We start from the raw sequence: 26,217 nt of genomic DNA, 5'->3' as shown, positions 1-26,217 counted from the left end.
AAGCAAAAGCAACCACCTCTTTACTAACATTCACTCCACTTTTGCAGAACACATTATTTCAGCTTACCATACTCTTATAAGAGCATGGACAATAAATTGGACTTTTTTCCAAAGATGCATTTGAACAATTTGTAATTCATAAGATACAATACATCGACCAAATAAATTTTTCACATTGGATGACCTATTTAAGAAATCATATAAACTCATCTGAATCCTCCACTCATTGAACTTCCTCACTCTTGTCCTCACATGCATGTACAGGATAGGAAATACACGAATTCATAATAATTTCTGAACTACTGAAATGATTAACTTCAAATTTTGCATAAGCTCCTTAATTAACCAAGTGTGAACTATTGAAATGATTAAATTTCAGTCCGCCACGTTCCCAGTCTGTGATACTTTGCTCAAGTAAAGATAATCGAGTAGATATAATCTATCTATATTATAATGGAAAAAATGGCTTATACATGTACGGGATACTATGTATGTTTGACGCATCATCTGTTTGAATTACTGAACTGATAAACTTGAAATTTTGCAAAAAGATTCTTAATTTACCGGGGAAAGTTATAGGCCCATTTTCATTTCTTCAAGATTGCAGTACTGATTTTCATTTTAATTTCTATTTATTCATCTTCTATAAAGAAAGATCTTGGCTTATACAGGTCTTGGTCTGTACATGTACGGATAGCAAAATACTAGATTGTCGCATTATCACCTATATACTCATGAACTGATTACTAGCAATTTTGCATAAAGATTCCGAATTTACCGAGGATAAATATAGGATCAATTTTTTTCTAAATTTAATAATTAAAACAAATTTATTCTCAGTCTATGCCCAACCAAACAGAGCTTTCTTCAAGTTAAACCGTAGCGTGATAGGTAGCACGCGTGACTCATTGGAGAAAGGTTGCGGGTATGATACCAATATAACTAATTTTTTCATGATGAGAATGTTCAACTCTGTTTCCTAAACATAAGAAGACTGCATTTTACAACATAAAATTTTCCCCAGTACAAAGCACGGACTACCTACAAGTTATCTATAAAACAAGAGGACGAGAATCCTTCTATAAGTCACGTTCTCAAAAGTGATTAATATAAAACATTTTCAATCCCAATGTGGCGATAAAAAAATTCTACATAACTACCATTGATTCACCTTTTAAATAATGTTCCTTTCAATAATCTCAATGAATGTAACATTATAAACTGAAAGATCAGTAACAATAAAAACGTTGTGAAAATACTATATAGGTTGGCTACTCCAAATATCTATATATAAAAACATAAACCACTAAAGCTCAATTCATAGAAAGTAAACATTTTATTTATTTAAAAAACGGTATCGTACTACTCAAAAACAAATACATGTAAGATGTAAAATACCATATTAATATCATCCCCATAAAAAAATTTAATATCCATTTATGTATAAAAGCGATTCATTCACTCACTCACTCACCCAAAATCTGCGTTTTCCAACATTTTTTTGCGTTTTCTCAGCTTTTTCAAGAAATAATTGACAAAAAATGTTCAAACTTGGTATATAGGCTCAGCTGAGGTACAAAAATGTTATATTGGAAGTTGTTCCGCCTAAAGTTAAGACGCCAAGTTCCGCCCAAGTTCGGTGGTTTTTGAGCGTTTTTCCTGCGTTTTCCATGCCTTCTGAAAAACTTATTGATAGATCATGCTTAAATTTCGTACAGAAGTTCAGCAAGGGTATAGAAATTTATTCTTAAGAGGACTCAGACTTACGCCAAAGATAGATACTGCGTTTTCGCTGCGTTCCCTCATATTTTGCAAGAACTAATCAAGAGAAAATGTTTGAACTTGGTACAGAAGTTGAGCTAGGGTCTAGAAATTTTGGCTTGAGAGGACTTAAACATAGAGCCCAATATAAACATAATTTTAAACATCACTCTGTAATAGGTAGGTGAGGAGGAGTTAAAACAAAGTAAATGATATTTCGTTTCCATAATATTATAGTACTATATAGACATGCTGGCGGGCAGCAAGTCAAAACATTTCGCTTCTTGCAGTGGTCCGGCTGAAGAGTGAATAATCGTTGAGATGTTGAAGTGAGGAAGAGGTGCAGAGCGATTAGGTAATGAGTTGGAGTCAAACAACAGGAACAAGCACAAGCAAAGAGAGCACTTCCCTGAAATTGATCCGAAAATGGTGAGCCACGCGCTGCGCTGACATCGACACCCTGTCCGCAAAAGCAACCACCTCTTCACTAACATTCACTTCACTCAGTCAGCATTGATTGAATGGGCAGCTCTGATGTTGCCAACATTTGTAGCCAATCATACTATTCGAGTTTCACTAGTGAAATTATCGGCGATCACCTGTTGCTGTTGTTGTTATTGAAGTTTGATGCGTACCTTAACCATTTTTGTTGGCGGAAGTAATATACCGTACTAGATTACACGTTACACCAAATGATTCCAATTTCAATTATTGAGTAATCCAGGATTAGCACTAGGAAAATATTTTTTGTCCCTGGTTATTAAATTGGTGCTATCCCACATCAGATCTATTTATCTAGAAGTTCGTAAAGTAAAAGGCGATGATACCGAACAAAATTATTGATTAGTAAAATAGTAGGCCTACAGATTATTTGTAAGCTCCGATCAAAAGAAGTGAGCAAAATAAGTTTACGTCGATGAAATGATTTTTTCAACAAGAATAAAACTTGAGAAACTTAAAAATCTGAGTTGTTATTGAAAATGACAATATAATGATTTTTCAAAACATATACCGGTAACATTCCTCCCATGTTATTTTTGTTGTTGTTATAAAGTGATTTGAAAAAAAATCAATTTGTCTGCCAGTCCCTGAATCTATTGTCGAATATTTGAATAACTATCCTATATTTGAATAATAATAATAATTCAAATATTAATATAATTATATAATAATAATAACAATAACAATAACAATAATGATTAAAATTTGAATAATTATCGTCTGGATGGCTTTACCATTGGATCACATTCCCTAAAATGGTTGTTTGCAAACACAACAACACCACATCCAGAATCAGAATGTAAGCCGGCACCTCCGATTGGCCGATTGTCGGTAGGTACTCCAATCTAATCAGCCTATCGGGGGACATTCTGCGTGTCGTGTCGTCGCAAAGTAATTTTGTATGTGAAAACGGAAATTCTGACAGGATAAATTTGAATCCTACTATATGCCAACCTCGTATCAATGTGTACTCATATATGGATATGTGTACACACATGCATGCACAGAATAAATATGGTGGTTTCTCCGATATTCGTTGCTGTTCTCTCATTGAACGATCATTCGTGTATCTCTCCAGTAATGTCAACTACTGTCATCTGTAAACATTCCCGAGATTTTTCACTGTTTACTGAATGAATTTATTAATTTATGACTTCAATCATTTTTGAAATGATATTGACACAGTAGAAATTACTTTTTTCTACTTCGAATTAAAATAGCAGCGGTGTGATATTCACCAAGTAGCATCTACCATACATTTTATCTTCCATAGAAAATCGCTTATTTTAATGTCCATATAAGGTTAAGGGTGCTTTTATCCTTTAAAAGGATATACGGATATAAGGATTTTATATCCTTATAAGGAAGGAACCTTATAAGAAAGTGTCAAGAGAAATTTGATGCATAGGTTGACTCAATCCATCCCCTCATTCGATCAAAAGGAAAACAAGAAAGCAAAAATAAGTTCTCATAAATCTGTGAATTCTCGAGAATCTGTACGGTATATTTTGTCGAGAATAAAATTTATTGGAGGAAGAGAAGCCTTCATTAAACCTTAGAAAGTCCCATATGGTGATCAAATGGATCGTTGGAGACTCAAAAATAAATTACAGGTTCATGATGTGGAATAAGAGTTTTTGTATTTGGTCAACTCTGACCCAGGAAGGAATCAATCCATTACAATATGCGCATATCTGATGAAGATAGGATCAAAGCAATGTGATGGATGGATCACGCAGTAAAAAAGCAAATAACGTTTATTACATGATTGGGTATGAAGAGCAAGGCTAACAGTCTGAGAATGCCTCCGTTGAGAAGGTCAAGGTACCTACCATATGAAACATTCTATTATAAAACAAGATTTTTCACAAGACAATGAAAATATATATTCTGCCCTGGCAACAATATTTCTTATGACTTTGTTGCTGCCAAGAGGTACAAGATGTTTTTTGATTATTTGCTGCGTTGCCATACAACCTTTCAACGTGCAAAATAGATTATCTACTATGATATTTGAAGCTTTTACACTAGAGATTTCAAAAAAAATACGATTTGCTGTTTTAAAAGTGTTTTTTGCAATACTCAAACCTGAATAAAATAGAATGGATTTGAACAAAATATGATAAAATAAAATTTTCTGGTCTATGCTCACCTCATGATTGATAATGAATAGCTCTATGTGAGTTTGTATTAAATGGATAGGCTACATCTCATACATTGCTATTTACTCACTACTTATTGGTATTACTATTGATTATGTGAGAGCAAACGGAATAAATATATTTGCTCTCCAATTGTGATAAATTAACCAACTTAAAGTATATGCTCATGAATTATTATTCAAAATGATTTGAGTGCTAAGATAGCACTTTGAGTGCTAAATACTATCTATTTCAATGTATCTATTATTTTTTCTCTGTAATGTAACCCATGTTAAAGTTATCTATTAAACATGAATAAACATTTACAATATGGAAAAAGTCCTTTACATACTTTGATTATTTTACTTAAAATATCGTGCATCATCCCACTATAGTCTATGAGTCGGGATGCATTTAGACTAAATTCTAAATATTATAATATAAATGAATTTTTATACAATACATTCCATAAACTGGACTATTTCTACCATTTAAATACCGTAGATAGCGCTAAAAAATTAATAAGAACTAATTATCGTAGTGAAGAAAAAACTATATAATGCTACAATTTAATATTAGGTACAGTACTGTACCGTTATCATACTATGCCAATATTACAACTAGATTATGAAAATCAAATTGTGAGTAGAGGAAGAAAGAAGAATGATATGATTTCCATCTATAATGCAATTCATATTATCCTCCTAGCCCAGCAAGTGGGTACATGTGAGGAGCATTCCTCTTCACAGGACGTTTGACTTGCAGATGAGGAGCATTCCTTCGCGCAACATCCTCCAGCGCGGCGCTGGAGCTGGATCCTGGAGAATTGTTCCGATCGGTTGGTTCCTTGGTTGTCTAGTGTCTAGTCGGCGGTTAGTCGGCATTTGGCGGGTTATCTCGTAACAGCAGAGAGAGGTGACCTGTTCACCGGTAGAGTGCGACTAGTGCTTTGTTTGTCCAGTGCGTCTGTCAACAACGATCAGCTGTTCCATCCATCATTTCCTTGCCGGCCGGTGTCAATAATTGTTCGCCGCGAAAAATGATTGGCTCGCAGTTTTCCCACGCCTTCAGGAAATTCAACTGTTCTGCACTTTCCTCTAAGGTGAGTAAGAAGTGTGCGTGTTCTACGCTCGTTAAACTATTCAAATGTCATTACCGGATAGCTTGTTCTCGCCTTTCACACGAATTTTATTTGTAAACATGTCTAATAATTAGTTTAACGGGCACGATATTTTCCAGGTTGTTGGGCACTAGTATTTGCTATAAGGTAGATAATTACCCTATTAATCATGATTTAAATTTTGACAGATTTCCAAGAACAGTAGATTATATTTTAAAACTATTGTAATATACCAATATACATAATAAAATATTTTATTATAAAATAATATGTAATATTTAGATTCAAATACATACAGTACTGCAGTTGAAATCAATATAGCTTGCTTAAAGGGACCCTGAGAAAAACTTGCTGTTTCGGAATTGTGATATTGTAAAATCTACATTTATAGGCCACAATCCATATACTTTCTTCAGATACAAAGTACCGTACAGTTAGTACATCCTCAATACAACATTTTCGCAAGGGATCATGAGACAAATTTGTTGTACAGCGGTATTCCTGATAACCGGGTTATTTTCGCATCAAATCTTGTATACAAGAAGTACATCCAATGACAGTAGGAACATTCGAGGAAAAAGTAATATTATCGAGTTTGTGAATCTAGACCACATGAATCTAGTTCGAGTGGAGACTTACTACTTACAGTAGTTTATTGTAAACTAAAAAATAATAATTGTATATGGTAGAATGGCTTTTTATGGTTTTATTAATAAAACTGAAAATTGTTCATGGTTCAAATATCCATGTTCACAACATATTTAATATACACAACACTATAATCAAATACATTTTTTTCGTTATTGTCAAGTTTGAATAGGTTTTAAGTGAAAATGAGAAATTACTGAGATATTGCATCTATTCAAAAACTGAGTTGATAATTACTTAGAATGATTAATAAAATGAGGGATGCTATCCAGAGATTGTCAGTTTAGTGTAAGGGTAAGCATTCCTGACCAGCAATTAGGAGGTACCGGGTTCGATTTCCGGGCTGACAAATAATTTTTGAATAGTAGCGCTCATCGAATTCAGCTGTTTACTCTGTTGTCAATATTTACAGTAGCAGAAGCCTTCGGCGTGATTTACAGCATTTAATTTGGAATTTTGTTTAATAGTAATTAAAAATGAAATTGGAATTGGTAAGTTTTTGCTGCATGATCTAGGCTGTAACAAATTGACGCTTCATGTTTTTTGATATAGCTATTCATTAATTTTGATGGAATTGTGACTTCGGAGTCCTCATTCATTTTGAAAGACTCTCTTATCATGTAGAAGAGACTTTGATGGACTGTTTTATTTGCACTTTGTACTAATTTTGATGTAGTTTTTACCTGCTTTCATATTAACTGTGCAAGTTTTTAAGCCAGAAAATGAGAGGACGATTGCATTAAATTAATAAATCTGCATGAAGTATTTGATGTTCAATGTATCTTTTTGACAAACTACTTTTTTTCATTTGAAAAACCAAGCTGCTTGAAGGTTGGTATTCTAGTTATTAGCAAATAATGCGCGGAAGATAAAGAAGCTCTAGATACTGAGCTAAGAAATGTAGGGAAATACGTAGCCTACAGTCAGAATCAGCAGGTCGAGGCTAGCTAGTAAAAAGCGAGTCATCTCTGCCGGTTGCAGTTGGATCACTGGATGTCCGCTGTCCGCACCGCATTTCAGTGTCGTATTATTGAATTAACCACAGGCTCGAATCTCTCTCTCTCACCGGTCCTCATGATAACTAACTTGTTCTTGACTGCTTTTTACAAGAATTAGAAATTCACAAAAATTATCTAATTTCCGTTTGTTTTATACAACAATAATTGTGAACTAGCGACAACCTTTACGCACTTCAGGAGTGAAACCTGTCTAGAATAGATACAATGATAAATAAATAAATGATTTGAAGAATAAAGATGCTTGTCGATTTCATTCATATTGGTTGTGGATTTATTCATGTTTAATATTGAACTAATCTGAAATAGTGAAATTGATTGAAATGGAAAATAGAGAACTGATTGTTTTGAGATGGTTCAATTTCGAATTCTTTCTAATAATGATTCTCAAACTTATCCTACATGTAAATAAACTTTCAAGATTGACATGATGATCAGATCTGTTGTATACTTTGGAAATGGACACGATTCGAATAAAATTGAATAAGAATCGAATCTCTCGGAATCCAATTACCGCGCCTCATTGTTGTGAAACAACGTACAAATGGCGTGAGGGTGAGACTGATTTTAAAATTTCAAAAAGCTATGAATAATAATGTAATCTTGTGCTGTACCGTACTGAACAATAGCTGCCGCCGTCATTCAGAGAATGCACGGGAAAGAATCGAAGCTTCGTGAAAGCTATTGGAAGGAAGTGTTTGTATAATGTTTGGAATGAATTTATAGCTGCGCTACAATAGCATAGTAAATTCTATGCTGGAACACATATGCTTTTATGTATGAGCACAGAATTATAGGAGTTTTCTCTGGTTTGAGCATACAAGATGTAAGAGCAATCAGAGAGCATCTGCCCACACCGCTGTCTCCTCGCAATTGCATGATGCTTTTAGCCGTTAATGCAGCCAAACCCACGTGAATACTTGCTCATGTACAGAATGAATTTACGTCAATGAGCAACCTTATACAGGATACATTGTTATTTTTCTGCTAGTACAACCTCTCCTAGTGCCCAATGAATAGTGTTAGTTTTGTAACCTCTCATATTTCTAGACAAACGATAAAATTTCAACTCATTCTGACAGAATCTTTACTTTTATCATCACCATAATCCATTCCCACTTGAATCGCCTCCTGGAAGTAGATTTAAAACAATATTATTTTCAATGAATAACATAAAAGCGGTTCACATTAATTTGAAATCACATTAATTTAGCACTTTATTGAAACTGTCTTGTTTGATGAGCTTTGTTCGGAATTTTCAGTAATGGAATTCAGATCTCATGAGCCATGAGTTGTGATCTCATCAGAACCCACTACTCTATAATCAAACACTATAAAGATAACACTAAGAATGAATTATTGTCATTATAATATTCATAGAAGCTCTTTGACTATTCTCCGGCAAAGTCCATTTGGAATTATTTCTCCTTCTAAAGCATGGAACAAAAAGAGTCCTACTTCCTTTGAAAAATTGAGAATAAATAATTATGTAAGAGTTCCACTATTAGTACTTTTGCAACTCTTCTCTTTCTTTATTTATAACTCTTAGTCTTCAGTATATTTTATTTGTAGTCTTCTGTCTATTTTGCCATTATTGTTTTCATGCTTTTATATTCAACACTGTCAATCATTTCCCACTTCCTACGCAAAGCTTCTTCCCTCCATTCTTTCTTTCACTTATTCTTGAGAGTAAACGAGTTATATCAAAATATCAAGCTAGAAAAGTTCAACAAAATATCAGAATAGGTCAGAACATTTTGAAAGGTGTGAGGAACTTCAGTTATGCTACTTGGGTGTTGAATTGAATAAAGAAAGCAATATGAGTTACACCATAAAGCGAAGAGAATTAGCTGGGAATAGAGTATATTTCGAGAAACTTTTAAAAAACTCAGAAAGAAACATTGTCTAGTTATGAAAAGAGATTAGTGGAGGAGAAGAACCAATCCAGAGCTGGATTTTTGATAAAAGGCATATTGTGTGGCTCATATTGTGAGATTTATAAACGCGCAGCGACTTAGATGGTTTGGAAATGTCTCTAGAATGAATAAGAGCAAAATATCGAAAATAATTTTAAAAAAGAAGCTGCATTCCAGACGGAAGAGAGGAAGTCCAAGAATAAGTTGGGAGGGTGAAGTGAGAGACGATCACCAAAGAATGGAATGTAGAGGGTTGAGACAAATGGCAGAGGAACGAAGAGCGTGGAGAGCTGTAGTGGCCTCCACTACACCGCCTCGGTCAAGGCTCATATTGGACTATACTGCTAAAAACATTTTTTTTAATTAGGTCTTTTGAGTGGTATATCATGAGATAATGAGTAGTAAGAAATTTGACATTCCTGTTTACATGAAATGAGTAAAATTCGCCGTGACATAATATTTTGATACTGCACAATCGGTTCAAGTGAATTATTTCGGAAGGAAAACCGTTTCATCCAGGAAACTGTATTAGATGTGACTTTGACTAGGATTAATTTGAGTCACGTGCGAGCAACATAGTAATATCTATGATATGTCTCACACGGAAAAGGAATAATCAGTTACCTAATGTATATTAAAACAGATTATCGCTATTTGATTGATGGCCATTGTAGTCACCACATCATTAAATGAGAATAGTTGCTGTGTTGCCATGAGAATAGCTTTCTATGCACGAACCCATTTATTAACCCAGGTGTTACGCTCTTCATTTCTTATCTGATGATTTTGTTTTGTGTCATCTATAACGAAATGGGATCTGCTGTGAACATTCAATTTGTATGATATTGAATTCGTATAATATATTTATTATGGATACCATACCTTATATTATTTAAAATGGTAGGCTACCCAATAAGTCCATCATAACGAACTTGATTCTCAAGGTAAACTTATACTTCTCAGTTCAAGTGGACGCATTCATTTTTTCCTATTGTAAATGTTCATAGGGACATTGTTTTATTTATACTCTCTTCTTATTTGGTTGATTGATGTGGCATAATTTCAGTGTCAGTTTTTTACTATTAATCTGTTATTATTATTATTATTACTATTAATCTATTAATCCACTAAGCTACTATTAATCTATTATTATTGTTAACGAAATTGTGCTATATGGTAATTAGCACATGAGCTCCAGCGGAAGAGTTGGTATTAAATTAATATATTTGATATAAAATTAATAATAAAATAAAAAATATTTGAACGAGCGAGTTCTTAGTTTGGCGTTTGTATGTTCGACGAAAACTGGTACGGTATGCAATTCTTTGATCAGTCAGCTTGAAATTTCGAATCTAAGAGTATTCCTGTACTATATTCATCCATATTAATTTGATGGAGAATTTGGTCAGCCAACATAATTGTTTGTACTCAAATTTTAATTAAATTGCTCACTATCATGCTGATCCAAAAGTAAATAGAGCGAGTTCTCCTGCCTCCTGCTGCGGGGGCACACTAGGTTTTGTAAGATCAATGGCCGGACACACATAGCCGCACCGAGCCCGCGCCGCGGTACGGCCGAGTGTCGGAAAAAACAAATGCTTTCAAACGTGTAGGGACACATACTACCGCACCGAGCCGTGCCCGCGCCGTCACCGACTAGTTCAATTCACTTTTTGACGGTTACGGTGTGGGCTCGTCTAACATAGAGAGTGAAAAAATTATTGAAGAGATACGGAATTTTCCAGTTTTGTTCGATCAAAGTGATGAGAAATATGGTTGAACGGAAAAAATAAGTTAAACCAAAGTGAAAGTAGAACCAAATAATAAGTTAAGTCGAAGGTATAATAGACATAATATAATAAATAATAAAATAAACAACAAAAAGTATAAAAGAAGGAACCCGTGACTGTGTCTTGAATTTGAAATTTAAAACTAATTACGTTTGGATACATAAGGCAGAAGATAACAATTTTATTGCTGAAATATATTAACGATACATGACTGATTGTGGTATTGTTATGCACCGAAATATATATCAGCACTATGATTCTCATCTTTTGTGTCTACAGGTAATTAGTTTAAAATTGAAAAATATGAATTTAAATCGGATTTAACAAGCTTTAATAGTGTTATATTATTAACAATAGTTTAATAACTATTAACAATAGTTCAGAAATCAGACCACAGTAGCACTACAGAACTGAGACACTGCTGCCGCTCGGCTGTCGCACGGATATGTGTGTTCTCCTACCACCATCACCGTGTCGCGGGCGTAGCTCGGCCGTACCTCGGCACGGGCTTGGTGCGGTTATGTGTGTCCCGACCTTAAATAGACTCAATCTTTGTAATATTGTTGCAATGTCACTACTTTATTCACGTGAATGATGATGTACTCACCTCTGATTGATGCACTCTTAACTTTATTGGTGCTGAACTGAAATGAACATTTCATTTTTAACTTTATAATATTCATATTTTCTATTCATTTTATAGGAATATAACTTCTGTGTTCAGATTCATTGGAATGCATGATTCATCAAAACAGTCATCCCGTAATAAAGATGAATTATAAATTAAAATTAATTTCAGCTGTACGCTCGAGAAAAGACCACCTTGAGTCAACCGTTGCGAAACAAGAAATTTTCTGCAAATTGTATTATTTTGTAACCAGCCCAGAATGGGGGTAGAATTAAGATATCTCTAAATTCTAAAGGGCGAGTCATGGGACTTTATTAAACAACAAACTTTAGCATTCTATTAAACTTGTAAAATTTTATTAAATGAATTAAACTAATTTAAATTTGGACAATTACAAAATAATCTATATCGGTTCATTGCACATTCTAAAAATTCAAGATGACTGCATGTAAGATTTTGCTAACTGCTTATTTGGATTCTAACTGTCCACGCTACCGGACTTTACTCATTTCTCAATTACAAATTTATGATACTAGGGACTCGGTCATTCAAGGGTTTTTAGCATGAGCTAGAAAATATAATGGCACTAACAATCGATCAATTTATAAATTCATCACTATTTAGAAATTTTCACTACACTGATTACTCCCGGATAACTTACTAATTTAAACAAACATTGACATATTCACTTCAAATAATTAATAAACTACTTCAACTTAACTCACGGCGAAAAATAATACATATTAACAAACTTAAACAGCAAACAAATTCATCACACACGTTAATTTTGAGCCCTCGAGGCCCGAGGCTACCTCTGGATTTAAATGTGAATTCGGCCGCGGCTTGATTGGAACTGAACTATTCCACGCAAATTATGTTCCCCTTCCACCAACGAGACAACGGTCCACGTGGAGACGAGCATAATTCCGTGGGAAAGGAAAATAATGCAAGTTTGAAATATTCCCAAATACACGTGTATTTTCCATCGCTAACGGAAATACAGTTCCGTGAGAATACCTCAACCCTCGAGTCTTCCCGGACGCAAGTTAGCAAAATCTTAATGTGAGAAAATTATTTTCTAACAGAAAAATAAATTTCTCACGATAAATATGTACATACAAAATTCAGCTACAAGATTACTAAAATCTCATTGTTGAAGTCCTAATTCTACACTTTTCGAATGAACCCATACTAAATACAAATAAAATAAATACAAATAAACATACTAAATACAATTAAACACAAACCCATAATTAATTTATTTTTCTCAATATCATCACCATCACAATTTTGATCAAGTCATTGAATAGAATACAAATATTTAGTTCTATTTTAATGCATGATTTATAAAAACCGTCACCACCAATACTCTTTGCTTAAGGCACAGTGAAAAATTGACATCAATTTTGAATAAATGTTTGCTTAATTTGGATATACGTATGGCAAGCAATTGGGAGCTCCAATAACCTTGACTATAGTGAAGTATTGATACATGTGTATAATCAGAATCTAGAGGTTACTTTATCTTGTATTAAGTAGGGTTAGTGTAAGCGCTTCTTCGTTTTTCAATGCTATCTGCAATTTTTCAGCATTAATACCTTATGATTAAGTGATAACTCAGTGGTTGATTCTAATATAATTGATTCCATGTATGCAATCATGAAGGCTAAACATTCAAGTTCCCGGGCCGGTTTGGAGACCTTTGGGCTTCCCATCTTCATTCACCTTGTTCAGAGCATAATAAATTAATAATCGACTAGAGAGTCATTATGCACAAACCGAGGAATTACTCAAGTATTTTGCGATCTTTAGTGTTTATGATGATTGAAGGCCTGTTTGCATCATTTATCAAATAATAATAATATTGATGTTATTATGGTGGAGATTTGTTGAAAAAACCCAATAAATAAATTCGACAGCCGGCAACTCATAGAGTTCTCCATCGTGGGGTGAATGAGAGTGGAATAATGATGGAACTATTCTGGTATGATATTCGATGCTTCCAATGAACTTGATATAGAGACAGAACTTCCACTAAGAATAAGACACCCAAACTACAAAGAACTATTCCCTTAAATTGTACATTCCCTGATGTAGTGAATTCATTGGAAAAACTCCATTTCAATACCGTACTTCTGAAGGGATTTTAATGATAGCCTACTGTGAACACAGGAATTGTACAAAACGTTAAAACGTTTAACAATTTAAACAATTGTTAAACAATTAACAATTTTATTCCTTCTCTGTATTGATATCATTGATTAGTATAAAATGAATAATGGTCGGTAGTATTCATAATAAGAATTGGTAATATTTATAATTATAATTCATAATAATTGATTAATTATGGTGATTGATAAAATATATCTTGTTGTTTCAAAAACGTTATCGGGCATTTTAAAAATGTTATCACAAATTGTTATTCACATTTTAGAATCATCATACTTTCTACTCACTCACCAGCATTGAACTGATAAGAATTGGAATCTCATAATATACAGTAAGTAGTTCGTTACAGTTGCAGATTCGGTGGCAGAATCATCCTTCTCTCAGTCAAACTTGAGAACCAGTTGACTTGACAAATGACTAGACAATTAGAAGAATTCTCATATTTGAATAATGCACCTACTAAAGAAAACTAATATTTGGTTACTAACTCAAACTGATTTGGATCGATACGAAATTCTATCAAACAATAGTAACAAAGGAATGTTTAACTGAACTTCTTCAACCTACTATTGCTACTATAAATAGTCTAATAATTGAAGGCTGTGCAGACTACTGAATTATGGTGTCCATATTTGTACACGTTTTGTGTGTGACCCCTGTGCACGTGCACGCTACTCACCAGTCTGTGCCGAGAATGTGCACCAGATCGCGAGACCTTTGGTGTGCGGCGTCTATAAATAATCGAATAAATAATAATAAACGATTAAGGCGCAAGTTGTAGCTGGATAACCTACTTGCCCTGACCGATCTGTGTAAATAAGAGCATAACTAATTAAGGGCGAAGGGTGGCCCGGTTAACAGGGCTGGCGTAGCGCGGGTCAGTGCGGTGTCGGCGGGGCGGGGGTGGAGGGTAGAGGCGGACAGCTTACTGTCATAAATCGGCAACCACCGCGCCGCGCTGGACAAAGTGCATTTTTGAATTGTCAAGTGCGTCGTCATAATAAGGTTGAACGCGTTTTATCGAGTGTGACGTGTTGACCACCACAGATTTACGAGTGCTGCACAACAACACACTTTACGCGTGCATTATGGCAGCTCGAGCTGTGCTCTGTGCTCGCCGCTTTGCAAACGCACGCATTTGGCTCGGTGACAACCAGCTTGTTCCAATAAATAGGCTACTATTAATCGGCTTCTAGGAGTGATTTAATTTTATCGCTATGAATTGGGCTGAAAAATCGGCCTCTACACTTACAATCACAATTTACTATTAAAAAAATGTAAAGACAGAATCAATTGATTGGAGATCTATAGATACTGTTCTGTGATAAGCTTCCTAGAATTGATTCATCTACTAAGAAAATTATTTTTATACATTGAGTTTGTAATGCCATATTTTAGCGAGCAGAGCTAGCCTAAGGGGATTTGAGAACTTACAAACTGTAAATTTGAAGGCCTGAAATCTGGAAGAACTGAGAATATGCATGAAACCATTCTCAACTCAATATATTTTGTGAAATTCCAACTTCATCAGCACAGTAAATGTTTCTCTGATATTTCTCTACTTCACAAGTGTGGTTATGATAATATCCGCATGAGAATGATTGCTTCAATACAGGTAGACTATTACAGTACAGTTCATCTTACAACTTATACCATAATAATATAATAATACCAGCCCCCACCATTCACGGGACCCCACAGGGCAACCAACGGGGGAGCAGGGGGTGGAGCCCCTGCCGAGACGCGAAGCGCCTAAATTTATCAAGAAAACTTAGTATATTCTTCAATGCATAATAATGAGCATAGACCAATATTTCTATATCCCTTAAAGTTTCATACGATAAAATATCACTATAATGAAGATGGAACAAAATTCTTTCAAGGATCAATACAATAAATGCTTCTTCAAGTACAACATATTTAATTTTCAATATTTTTATTCAAGGTTGTCAAATCTCAATATTTTCTAAAGTTTCAAAAGTTGTGACTTTATAATTCAATTTGTTAGTGAGATTGATGAGAGGTTTGCGAGTTAAAAAATCTGGTGTGGTGCACTTATACAACTTTCATTGCCGTTATGAAAATTGATCAACTGACGCTAGTGTTCCCACGCATCTCAAGTCTACTTTTCTAAGATCTGAGCCAGCTGGTGGCAGGACAAAAGCGCTGCAGAAACACGAAGTCTACTATCTCTTCATAGTGAATGATGTAATATAATCAACAGTTGCCAACAGTTTGCAATTGAATAATCCTTATTTTCTCGAATTTCGAGCTTATTTTCAATTTTAGGTGAAAATGTTACTGAACGTTAATTGTAGAGATTTCTATGCTTAATCTTTTCCACTTGAAAATTTTTGTTTAAATCGTATCTGAAGCCTGATAATTGGGAATCTAAAATCAAATTTTGCCTAGATGATGCAGTGCTCCTGAAAATTTTACAGATATGAGACTTGTGGCAGTTGATAGAGCTTATCAATGCCTTTTTTAGGTATGAATTTGATCAAAATCGTTGGAACCGTTTTCGAGAAAATCGCGAAAAACCCTGTTTTTGACATTTTTGCCATTTTAGCCGCCATCTTGAATTGCATTTGATCGTAAATGTTCGTGTCGGATCCTTGTAGTGTAAGGACCTTGAGTTTCAAATTTCAAGTCATTCCGTTACTTGGGAGATGAGATATCGTGTACACAGACGCACATACACACACACACACAACACACACACACACATATATATATATATATATATATATATATATATATATATAGGAAGCGATCCGATATATATAGGATCCGATTGAACGGAACTTGACAAACACATATATTCATCATGTGAATGATAAGTTATGTTCAATCTAATAGAATCTATAAGGATTAAGTTATTAGCATTTTGTTAATAACTTTGGTGTAAACGCAGATTGATTTATTATTATAAACTATTGGCTAGAATATAGATAAAAATAGAAATCTAAGAAGCTTGCAATAGTATTTATATTTAATGTTATTTTATTTATTTTCTAATCACTTGATAATGGCATAATAGCCGAAACATGTTGTGAGTAAACAATTTTGAAAAGGGTTCTTTAGATTTCATATTCAAGAGTAGCCCTAAAGAAGATAAGACTATCGGCCAGAATTTGAGAGTGTAATAAACGCCCTCTGGGAATATCTTCTTAAGCTATCTTTTCTCTATGGTATAAGATTAAATAAAATAAAAATAAATATAATTTTATTGCCGCTCAACATTACAATAGTTATGGACAACGTCAGTAATTTATGGTTTAGCAAACATAGTCAATGTACATTATAACATGAAAGGTTAATGTAGAAAACACCAGTCACTATTATGATTATTAGCATTGAGTCGTGTCCACACTGAACAAATGTTCGACATACATGTTCGGCAAACATGTTTGTTCAGGAGCTCAGTGGCAAACATTTTAAAAAGTTTGGACAATCATTATTTGTCAAACAAAAAATTACTGTTTTCCAAACATTTTCAGAGTTGACAGATGTAAAACAGCTATAAAACTTAAAACCTGTTCTTCCCACTTACAAATATTTTGTTTGGTGACGCGTCCACGGACTGGCCACGGGCAAACATTGTTTGTCAAACATAATAAAAATTGCCTAAACTTTTTCAACAAACATGTTTGTCGAACATCTGTTGAGTGTGGACACGACTTAATTCTAATAATCATAATTGTGACTGGTGTTTTCTACATTAACCTTTCATGTTATAATGTACATTGACTATGTTTGCTAAACCATAAATTACTGACGTTGTCCATAACTATTGTAATGTTGAGCGGCAATAAAATTATAATTATTTTTCTTTTATTTAATCTTATACCATAGAGAAAAGATAGCTTAAGAAGATATTCATCCCACAGTGCGTTTATTACACTCTCAAATTCTGGCCGATAGTCTTTTCTTCTTTAGGGCTACTCTTGAATATGAATAAAAATAGAAATCTAAGAACCCTTTTTAAAATTTTTTACTCACAACATGTTTCGGCTATAATGCCATTATCAAGTGATTAGAAAATAAATAAAATGACATTAAATATAAATACTATTGCAAGCTTCTTAGATTTCTATTTTTATCTATATTCTAGCCAATAGTTTATAATAATAAATCAATCTGCGTTTAAACCAAAGTTATTAACAAAATGCTAATAACTTAATCCTTATATATTCTATTAGATTGAACATAACTTATCATACACATGATGAATATATGTGTTTGTCAAGTTCCGTTCAATCTAATAGAATCTATAATGATTAAGTTATTAACATTTTGTTAATAACTTTGATGTAAAACCAGCTTTAGTAGTTAGGAACTATGTGCTTCTTATGCTATCTTTTCTCTATGCTAATACTATTTCAAGGACTGTATTTCATACAACGAACTAAGAGTCGTTGGTGCTCTAAAAGAACATTAGTAATGTATTTTATAAAGATGGATACATATAGTAGAATAGGATAATTGACTTTCCAAGTAAAGTTCAATCTCACATTCCTTTTTAGTGTTGAGAAATGCTTTGGAGAAACATCATTAAACATCTTGGCAGGAATAAAGCACTTGTTCAAAATAATGTAGAATGTAGAACGTGTGCTGGGTGAAATGTTTTGTTTGTTGTGTTATCTGGTAGCCGATGTTTGCAGCTTTGGTGGGATTCTCTTAGAACTGTCTGCATTGTTTTAATCATAAGCATTGTTGTTGATTATAGGGAATGCTGCTAGTTTAAAGTGAATATCACTAGAGCGTCGTGTTGTGTTGCATTGCTTGGGGCTCATCACGACCCGCTTGTGGATGCTTGTCGCTTCAACTGAATATTAATAGCTGATTCCGATCATGTTCCTACTAACTTTTCTCACCCTGATCCTCTTTTTTTTCAATGACTTTCCCTCGCCAAGTTTACTTTGCACTTTCACTAACCGATCACTCCATTTCAGGCTTCATATCATATTTGGCGATGGGGTGACGCGTACTTCAAAATATACATCAACAAGCAGCACAATTTACTACTGACTGAATATGTGTAGGATTGATGTGTCAATCAAAAATAACCATATCATCGTGAATTTATACAGCACTTGTAAAAGAGCTGTCACTTTTGTGATGTGAATAGACGGAAACTTTTATCTCCTTCTAAGAATACGATTGACACTTTGAATGATTGGGTCTGAAGTTTATAGAGAGATTCATGAATGTGAATATATCTCGTAATCATTACATCAAGAAGTAAACAGACCATCGATAGTGAAGGGCACTTCAAAAATACATAATATCAGCCTGAAGAAACAGATTAAATTATTTTATTATGATATAAATAGTTCATAAAAAGTGCCAGTCACTCACGGTTTCAATTTTTCACATGGAAAAAGAAACACCAAACAAATAGCATCCTGCATCCTGGGGGCGGTCTTTGAATATCAGATTATTATATGAGATTTATTTGATAATCAGTGGAATAGTAGTTGATCCTGGACCATGTAAAAAACGTCATACCATCGTCTTGAGAACAATAAATTCACATTGATTAGAATGTTCACCGTACAAATAATGATAGATTAATAATTATTATATCATACCTAGATACATTAGATCATAGCATGACACCTAGAGACTGTGAGTTCCCGGATAAAGAAGAAACTCGTATTATATAGAAGTATTTTTATCATGAGAGAGTTGTGATCAGCTGCTAATATTTGTTTGGAATATCCTGGAAGGCCACTCTTTCAAAATCGACAATAATTGGAATGGATCTATTATTATCATTATTTGAAACTCGGGAGTAATATAAATCAAAGCATGAAATACTTGTAAATGCAATAGAAATCTTAATGTGCAACGTCAGTTTATTACTAGAACAAACCATTACCGTTTACCATATAACATATAACAGAGTATCTTCATTGATAGAATGATAAAGAATGGAGAAACTTGTCTAGAGTAGATACAGTATAATGAGAGACCATTAACTTTTGAATGAAATAATAAGAATTGGAATTTGGAAAGTCAATCTCTCTTCATTATAACTATTGTTATACTGAGTAGTGAAAAGACTATTCAATTTACTTTGAAAACTCAATGAATAATTGAAACTGATTTCTTACTCATACTCATTCAAATTCATCAGGTTACCGTTTCATCTTCTAATTACTATTGTTTAGAATTTCAAAATTTAGATCGTTCAATAATAGCAGAAATCTCAATAATAGAATCTATACTGTACTGAAAAACTCTCTCTTGTGTCGTTATTCATATCTATTAAAATTTCAAAAATTACTTTTCTTATCACATCAATTGATCAACTTATTCATCTGTCTTAAATAATTGGTTTTAAGTGATAGAATGCATAATAAAAACATGTGATTCTTGGTAACCCAAATTAAACAATCTCCAACCAAGAAAAAAACACATAGCTTGAAATAGACCTGAAAACGAGCAATTATTATATGAATCAAACCACACTTAATAAGAAAGAGTGTATTTATTTTTTCGCTTTTTGAGCTCTTACAACAACTACTGTATTGACATTATACAGATTTAAGTGTCATCATTTAGATTTTAGATAAGAGTAGTAGCTTTTCAATAAAAATCAAATAATCCAGTGAGTTTCGTAGTTGAACTAAGCTTTCTCTTAATAGAAAGGTAAAATACTAATCTAGTTTCGGTATGAAGATTTGGGCAGGTCGTGTGATTGGGTGGAGTTGTGCGATGCTTGCTGGAAGTCACGTGTTGATTTGCCCTTGGTCACGTGACTTGGCGTCGGAGGAATGCGACCGGCCTCACTTCCTTGTCACAGTCACTAGTCACTAGTCACTAGGCAGGCAGGTCATAGGTCACTTCAGCCTCCGCTAAGCACAAAAGAACTGTATCAATATTCTTCTGAATTAAATCTGCAACGACCTTCAATTGCTTGTAATCCAAACTCAATCTCATTCACCATACTATTTATTTCTCTCAAATTTTGGTTGAGTGTGTGCTTTGTTGCAGTGGCGGATCCAAATAGGGGCTAGGGGGGCTATAGCCCCCCCCTTGGGTATTCAATCTACACTAGATAAAATGGGTAATTTGTTTTGTTCGGTTGCCGAAGGTTGTAACATTAAAGCTTCTTTTGAATACGTTTTGTTACATTTTTACTGCCCTTTGAAATATTCAACTTATTTCTTTGTTTTGAACTGTTACCCTTTAAATTCAAGATAAGAGTAAACCAGCTAAAACTCTTACACAATATTTCTGCTTTAGACTTTTCATAATAAGTAATGCATTATGGAAACTTATTATAAGGTAGAATAACTTAACTAAAAATGTACATACAGGTTTATTTTTAAAACTTAATCTTTTGCAAGAAAGTAATATCAGTACTAAAAGTATTTCCGTACATGAAATGATAAAAGGTACCGTAATAGCTTTCAACTTTCAAATTCTTATGGTCAAAGGGTTAGGTATATGATATTATGTTAATTCTAAAACATTCTAATAGCTTCAAAATCCTTTTATTTTTAGTCAATATTCTTGAGTCAAACCATTGTTTTTTGCCTCTAAACTCTGGTCAATAAAGAATTAAAAACGGCCGTAAAATGTGTCATTTTACACTTTAATTTTGACAATTCCCCTCACCCCCCGCCTTGCGGGGGGTATTCCATACCCCCGTGCTTTCACCCCCCCAAACGCCTAGCCCCCCCCTTTGGCCAATCCTGGATCCGCCACTTCTATGTTGTGGTTTTACATAGTTATGAAGTTTGTGAAATCCAGAACATATTTTTCAGAGTGGATAGTACTGTATAATCAAAGACGTTGAAGTTGACTCTTCATTAATAAATTATTGTAATTATGGAAATTTTAGGGCTACTATATGGAGCTAATGTAAATTAGAGAGGGTCTATTCACTCGAGGCTCTTGTTATGGTTAATATTAATTTTTTCAATGATATTCGAACTGAAAGTCTTGAATATCCTGTTTATTCGCACAACACATTGATAAACAGTGTCTGATTGAGATGTGAAGCTGGATAGTGATTTCTGAAGTAGCCTAAAGTCGGTGTCAGTAGCCGTGACAGATTGGGCCGACAGAGAGGCCTGAAAGTGCTTTGGAGCGTGCTGGCAGGGGGTCTGTCCGATGTCCGAGCCAATTTATCATAAACTGTGAGCCATGGGCCATGGGGCAAGGGGCATGGGGCAGGGGGCAGGGGGCATGTGACTTGAGTGAGTACAGAGTCTGCTAGGAAGTGAACCGTGCGGCGCTCGACATCTCCACTGACCGGAGACCAAACCAAACACCACAACTGCCGAACCCGAACCTCGGTTCATTAGTCATTTCAGTTCAGTTCAACAGATAAGCGAACGATCACGCAACTGATCTCCATCTTCTCTTCTTTCTTCTCTGAATTGGAATCGTGCTACTGGTATTCTATTCAGGATCGGGAAAAGAAACTGTCGAGCACTGATCTTTGGTTGCTCACCGACTGCCTTCTACCTGTATCTGTATCTCTTGAACCGGAAGCATAGCTTTGTCTGTCCAAAACAAAGGACCAACCGAGCCGTGACAGCTAACAACTGCATTGCTCGAAATTACTTATCGCTAGTTTTTATCAAATTCTTTTAATCGATCACTGTATTTGTGTGCTACCAACTAAGACGTTCATGTTAACGGCATGCTGGGGCTGTTCATGTTCAAGCACTCCATTCTGACTCTCAATGAAAACGGCCCACAGCAGATTTCAATCTTTGATTTCTCTCCCAATATTTGAAACATGGAATTTTTATGAAATTATGAATTGCCATTTGATCCGCACTGTGTGTGTTGGGGAGGGGAGAGTTTAGAAGGCACATAACAGCATATAGCCCCTGAATTTAATTGAGCACATAATTTCAATACAGTTTTTGTGCTTTACCAATATTATTCTACAGTTGTTCTTCTACAAATACCTCCACTAAAATTTGAACTGAGAAACTTCCTAAATTAAATTTCAATATCGCCCAATTACATTTTAATGTTCCAGTTGCTAACTGGTTTCAGAAGCAACTAGTGTAAACTAGTGCAACGCTAGTTGTACTAGATGTAACGCCAGTCACATTGTGTGATTGTGTGCGCTGGGCCGCTGGGCCGCTGGGCCTAAGGTAGTGCCTAATCCAGTTTGCAGTTATACCGTTTAGGTACACTATCATTTTTTCATATAGGCCCCCTTCATAAAGGGAGAAGTAGAGAAAAGGGTTTGAGAATTAAACAATAAATTTTATATTCCAATGGCCGTTTGTATCAAGGAAAAATTGCTAGATTATAAGGGCTTGACAGTTGACATAAAAATAATCAAATTCTTTGCAACTTATTCATGACGACACTTACGTAATATTTTTGTAGTCGGTCGGTGGGTAACCTGATAGCATCCTGCATCCAGTGCTGCTTCCAAACAGACACATTATTGATCGAACAACATCTCTGTTAAATTGATTGTGGTCTACTGGTTCACTGTAGATGTAGATGCCTTCTGCAGCATTCCGCTTCGAAATGAAGCTTGCATAAATATCTGTGTTAGCCAGACTCACCTACACCTAGATGTGCTAGCTTCCTAGTTAGGCCTCTGTTCCACTGTTCCTCTTATAATATAAGATCGCCCCCGACAACATTCCAATCCTGTTACAATAACTTGCAAAAGAGATAAAGAAGTTGAAAATTCAAGTGTTGAGGGTTCAAAGGTCACCGAGAGGCCACAAAAAGTCAGGCTACTCCTCTACAGCTAAACAATTTCTATTCTCCAAATAATCAGCCTGTGTTATTCATCTGCTTACGCTGTTCAATTCTAGAAGCGATATTCAGATTCTTATCTCCCATTAGTGAGCATGCAGGAAGGAGTATTATTTCTTGTTGATATTAAACAATTTCCAGAGTCGCCTTCTATGCAATGTAGGTTCAGATAATGTTGACTCCCAAGCTTCTTACGTAAATTAGTGGATGAAATTGATGATAGAGGTGATTTGCACAATGTTAAAAAATATTATAAATGGATTTAGGCTGTGAGGGAGATGACAATACATTAAACTAGTATGCTCTGTTACATAAATAATCTTCAAATATTTTATAATATCTTCGTCTTAAACTTGTGTTTCATAATCTAATAATCTGGGATTACTTTTTGATATTATTTTCAAACTGATATCAGCTGAAGACTTGTAAAACCCTATGAGGAGTTTCCTCAAACTACGAACAAAACTGTTGAGGGTTATCAGTAGTTTTTTTTTCAATATAATTGTAGAAAAGTGAAGTTTTTACAATCGGTTAATTTTGTACTTGAAAGATTACTGATAATTTTGGTCTTGTGATAGAAAGATTACCAAATATTGTGCCAAAAATCAATGAGCCTCCTGTTTTCCATTGAATTGTCTACTCGGCATCCAGGAGGCAGTACCGTATCGAATTCGAAGCTGGTGAACTATGAAGTTTATTGGGAAATCTCTTCCAGTTCTGATATATTATTATTATTATTGTGATACCATTGATATGTAACTTTGCATAGTGGGTTAAAAGTGGTAAATTCTCATATAATTAATGCTGATTATTCATATACAAGGAACATAAAATGCCTGTTAAAAATGATGCTATCAATGTAAATAGAATTCTCAATGACCACTAATGGATGAGCCCTCGAGTCTGGCTAAGAGCGACACGATTTTTTTCCATTTCCATAATAAAGATATAAAATCCAACTCGGAAACGATTTTCAAATAATATTCACTAATCAGGCGATATGTAAGTTTTTATCTCAATGTTGGTCTCTCTCTAGATTCTATGGTTTTTATTTGTTCATTCTCAAATTTTTATCCAAGCCAGTATTATGTAACCAATAAATAAAATATCATTCCAAAACAAAAAATTATCGTTTGAATAAATTTTCCTATACATTTTGCAATATTACTGTTAGAGAAACTTGTGAATCGAATCCTTAAAACTCGTTGAAAGAAATCTCAACAGAACCTTTTTGATGAATCATACCCTTTGAATATTAATTGCTTCAGAGGACTTATTCATGCAAATACCGGGACTTGAAGCTTGCATAAATTTGAATACCAAACTTCATTATTAGTTTAGTTAAGCGCAACGTTAGTTATGGTGCAGTTTTTTCTATTTCTGCAGCTGCATTACAAACAAATTCTATCTCAATAATTTCACTTTTACAACATAGGAATAAAATTTTGAATCATGTTAAGCACTAAAATATAGGCTAGGAATCATATGGATGAAGTTCGTTTTAATGTCCGGTAAACGTTTTAAAAGTTTCTTAGAAATGCACAGAAAGCTCAAATTCGGAAAGCTGTGTAGGCCAATCTAAACTTTCAAAAGTCTTGTCCTCGATAATTGAGTAATCATTCTTCTAATACCATTTCATGAAATAAGTTTACTAAAAAAAATTCAACCATTGAGCAAAAGCAACCACCCCCTTCTACCGGAAAAATATGTAGAAAAGCATTTCTGAACATGTTAATAATAAGTACTTATAATCATGCTTGAATAGTTCAAGTACAAGATTGAAATCTTTAGAGTATACAGTAGAGATAAATAAACACTTGAACTTTTAGAAATAAATATTCTAGGACCAAGGAATGGTCGTATCATAATTTAAGAAACTATAGTTTATGAATTGCAAATTACAGTAAGGCTCAACTCACACTTACGCGACTCAAGTCGAGAAGAGACTGCGACTCTAGTCTCTTCTCGTCGCAGCATGTGTTTTCAAATGGTGACACTCAGACCAGTCGATTCTAGTCTTCGCGACCTCACGACTGAGAGACTGACTGTGAGACTCGACATTTTGGTTGAGCCTCGACTTGAGTTGCGAAGTACCGTGCATTTTTAATGAAAGTGAGATTATGTTTTATGAAAGTGATGTTTCATCATTTTAGATAAGACAATAATATAATAATTAGATAAGACAATATGTTCATAATAATTATTATGAAATTTGTTACATGCGAAGTAGTGACGAATTAGATCTTATATTTTCAATAAAGTAAGGTTAGAAATGGAGTAGCATGGAACTGAAGTAGTGACAATGAGCAAGAAAGTCGTAAGGTCGCGAGACTGGAGTAGGCCTATCCTCGACTGGAGTCGAAGTAGGGTGAGTTGAGCCTAAGTCTTTCAACCAGGATTAGATAATATAGATGTTACTGATACTTTCAAACTATTAATTTTGCTTTACACCAGTAAAAACTACCAAACTCAATGCACTTTCCTTGAGAGATAGCTTGATTGTCTTTTTCGCCACATTCATAGCACTGTAATCATATTCGCATTGTTCTTCACTTCGTCACTGCTTCTAAAAAGGAAGTAAGAAAATGTTTGATATCCTTCACCTTTGGCATGACACGTGAAATAATAACGCATTAATGGAGCAGACAATGTTGCTCACAATATCCGGATTACAATGTTAATCTGTAGTAGAGGAGTGAGTGGGAGATGCAAGAGGAGATGAAAGGGGAGGAGGAAGAGGAGGAGGTCTAGTTCAGATCCATACGTTTATAATT

General features: G+C 34.4%; 1 protein-coding gene across 1 annotated transcript in view; it reads left to right on the top strand.

The window, feature by feature from the left end:
- The first annotated feature begins 5,194 nt into the window (after positions 1-5,194).
- Positions 5,195-26,217, top strand: part of LOC111049937 (atrial natriuretic peptide-converting enzyme) — a 122,064-nt gene continuing 101,041 nt past the window's right edge. The window contains exon 1 of the mRNA XM_039426286.1: positions 5,195-5,505. Coding sequence (XP_039282220.1) covers positions 5,443-5,505 — 63 coding nt within the window. The 5' untranslated portion in view covers positions 5,195-5,442. The remainder of the gene's footprint in view (positions 5,506-26,217) is intronic.

This window comes from Nilaparvata lugens, chromosome 1, assembly GCF_014356525.2.
Source record: "Nilaparvata lugens isolate BPH chromosome 1, ASM1435652v1, whole genome shotgun sequence".
Taxonomy (NCBI): domain Eukaryota; kingdom Metazoa; phylum Arthropoda; class Insecta; order Hemiptera; family Delphacidae; genus Nilaparvata; species Nilaparvata lugens.
This window is presented reverse-complemented; position numbering and strand designations above follow the sequence as displayed.